The 2,814-nt window shown below is 54.3% G+C and overlaps 1 protein-coding gene across 1 annotated transcript in view; it reads left to right on the top strand.

Moving 5' to 3' along the window:
* Positions 1-691: 691 nt before the first annotated feature.
* Positions 692-2,814, top strand: part of REEP3 (receptor accessory protein 3) — a 108,097-nt gene continuing 105,974 nt past the window's right edge. The window contains exon 1 of the mRNA XM_017512981.2: positions 692-920. Coding sequence (XP_017368470.1) covers positions 889-920 — 32 coding nt within the window. The 5' untranslated portion in view covers positions 692-888. The remainder of the gene's footprint in view (positions 921-2,814) is intronic.

Here is a 2,814-nt window from a genome sequence, read left to right on the forward strand (position 1 = left end):
ATCCTAGGCCCAGCTTTTATTTTGAACATCTGGCAGGCCTCCGCGAAATAATGGAGATTTGTGTCTGTAAAACAGCCTTTGCAGATGCTCTGATGAAAAGGTGCCCTAAGAGGCTCAGAACAGTGGTTATCACTACACCCACTACCGGAAACATGAAATCGAATGCTCTCCTCTGTCCCTCCCTGCATTGCACCATGAGACTCGTGGCACACACGGAAGACCGTGCAAGAATCTCTCAAAGTTCCCCTTAAAATGTGGTACTGTAAGGATGCCCTTAGTGCTGGGCTTCCGAGGGTACCGGATGCGGCCAAGCACACCTCAAAGACTTGGCTCTCCAAAACCAAGGCCTGCTCGAGAGGGTTTTGTTGGACACCGAATTCCTGCTAACATCTCACTTTTCACACAGGCACTGCCAATCCCTACCCTCCAGTACCCTTCGTCAGCCTCCCGCCCCCGTCTCACCGCGAGGTGGGCGTCCCAAAGAGCTAAGGAGGAGGGTAAGGTTGGTTAGAGCGCAGGGGCCAGGGGTAAGGCCGCAGCCGCTAGGCCGCCCAGCGCGGACTAGGGTGCTGCCGATCCAGGCCCGGAGCCCGGCCGCCTGGCCCCGACCCCGGCCCGGGCCAACGCGCCGCCGCCGCCGCCTATCAGCGGAGGGCAGGGGCGGGGCTGGCCGGCTCCGCGGCTGGGCCGGCAGGCGGGGGCGGGCGGGGGACCGACCGCCGCGCAACCCAGGCCGCCGCGCGCACACACCGGGCCCGGCTACCGAGGGCGTCAGCGCGGCCCCGGAAAGCTCGAGGAGCCGGCGAAGCGCGCGGCCTGCCGTTGGCGGCCTGGTCGGCAGCGCTCTGCGCCCACCCGCCCGGACGTGGGGCCCAAGCCCTCGTGAAGATGGTGTCCTGGATGATCTCCAGAGCCGTGGTGTAAGTGCCTCTCCCGGCGCCCTGCAGCCGGTGCGAGGGCCGAGCGCGCTGTGGGGAGGGGAAGGAGCCAGGAGGAAAAGGAAGGCCTGGGCCTGGGCCTGGGCGGGGACGCGGTGGCCCGGCCTCGGGCCTGCCGTGGAGCTGGGGGAGCCCTCGGCCTCCTTACCCTTGTTCACGTCGCTGTGGGGCTCCCTGCGGTGGCCGAGGGCCTGACTGCGGCGGCTGCGGCTGCAGCTGTGGCGCTGCCCGGCTGCGTGCGACGCGGCGCCCCTGCTCCGGCAGTGCTGGGTGGGCAGGCTCTCAGAACTGGCGACGCGCGCTCCCTGCTCCTGCTCCCCGCGCAGCGCGGCACCGCCCTGCGGACCCGGGAGCGGCGCGCCTCGCAGCGGCTCCCTGCGCAGGCTCCGCAGACGCCGAGCGCGGGAGGCTCCGCGATCCTCCAGAGGATGCGGCTGCAGTGCCGAGGCTTTGTATCCCGCGGCTGAGGCGTTGCGGTGTCTCTCTTGGCGGCTGATTGCCATTCGGTCACGTGTGGTAGGAGGAGAGATTTGTCTAAAAACCCGAGACCGCTCCCAGCCCAGGATCCCTGGGAAGGGTCCTAGTTGTCCCAAGATTTGCAGCTTACCGAGAAAGGAGCCTAGTATTGAAAGGTGACACCCGGCTGCTCGCCCAGATCCCCGAATTTGGCCCTGTCTTGGTGGAAATATTTGCTAAGTGACTGCAAGGCTGCAGGTGCCTGTTGCCTTTGTTCAAATTATCGGTTCATTTCATTGTTCTTCTACCAACAAGTGCTACAGGCCTGTAAGAAAAAAATTTCCTTGTGTTGTGGTGTTAACCGTGTAAACGTTTTTGAATACAATTTAAACTGATATTCTCTCATCCTCCCCATTTTACCCCTCTCCCTGATTTAAAAAAAAAAAAGTCACCAAGTAAACAATGACGTAGTTACAGCTAGAGCCTGTGGATTCATTATTCATCTCTGTAGTAGTTATGTTGTCTCAGAAGGTTTCATAAAGGTAAATGAAAAAATGTTTATGTGAGGGGGCAGGCTTCTCTGATTAGCTTTAGAATTCAGGAAAAATTAACGTTACCAGATTTTTTTGTTAAAAGGAGCTAAATTTTCTGAGTCTGGGGTTTATTTTGTTTGGAAGTGAATTACTAGCCCTATTTAAGCAGATTTGCAGGACAGCATTCAAAATTTTTCATTAGATTACATTACAAAGTTTCTAGTTTTAAAGCCTCAAAGTTTCCTTTGTTCCCCTGTACAAAACTAAAAATCAAAATATAAACAAAAGGATACCACAGATGCCCTCAGTTTGTTTTTCAGCCTTTTCCTGGCCTCTGAGTCTGTCATTTACCTAATTCAGGCATACCTTTCTTGACCTAGTAGATGTCTATCAACTGTTGCGTCCACACCTAGAAAATCAAGTGCCCTATTAAGAAGCTGTACTTTACAAAAAAAAAAAGCCTCTGAATTTCTTTGACCAGTTCTTCAACTGACAGAAAATTATGAAGCACTTATAGTTTACATTACTCGTCAGACTTTTGTTTTTTATAATTTACAATGAATATGAATGTCTGTTCTAGGTGCTACCTATAACACAAAGGTCAGTAACACGTAGTTGATCATGGGAACTGACAGTTCACGTGCACAGATATCTGCAGTACAGGTCCAAATATTAACTCTTGTAAGAGTTACACCCAGTCTAATACCCAGTGTTGGATAGGAAGGGATATCTGGCTAGAGAATTCAGAAAAGGCAAGGGAAATTACCTTTGAGATGGGCTTTAAAAAATAGGCCAGATAGAGTGGCTCACACCTGTAATCCCAGCACTTTGGGAGGCCAAGGCGGAAAGATTCTTTGAGCCCAGGAGTTAGAGACCAGCCTGGGCAA

Source organism: Cebus imitator, unplaced genomic scaffold (assembly GCF_001604975.1).
Source record: "Cebus imitator isolate Cc_AM_T3 unplaced genomic scaffold, Cebus_imitator-1.0 Scaffold484, whole genome shotgun sequence".
NCBI classification, from domain to species: Eukaryota; Metazoa; Chordata; class Mammalia; order Primates; family Cebidae; genus Cebus; species Cebus imitator.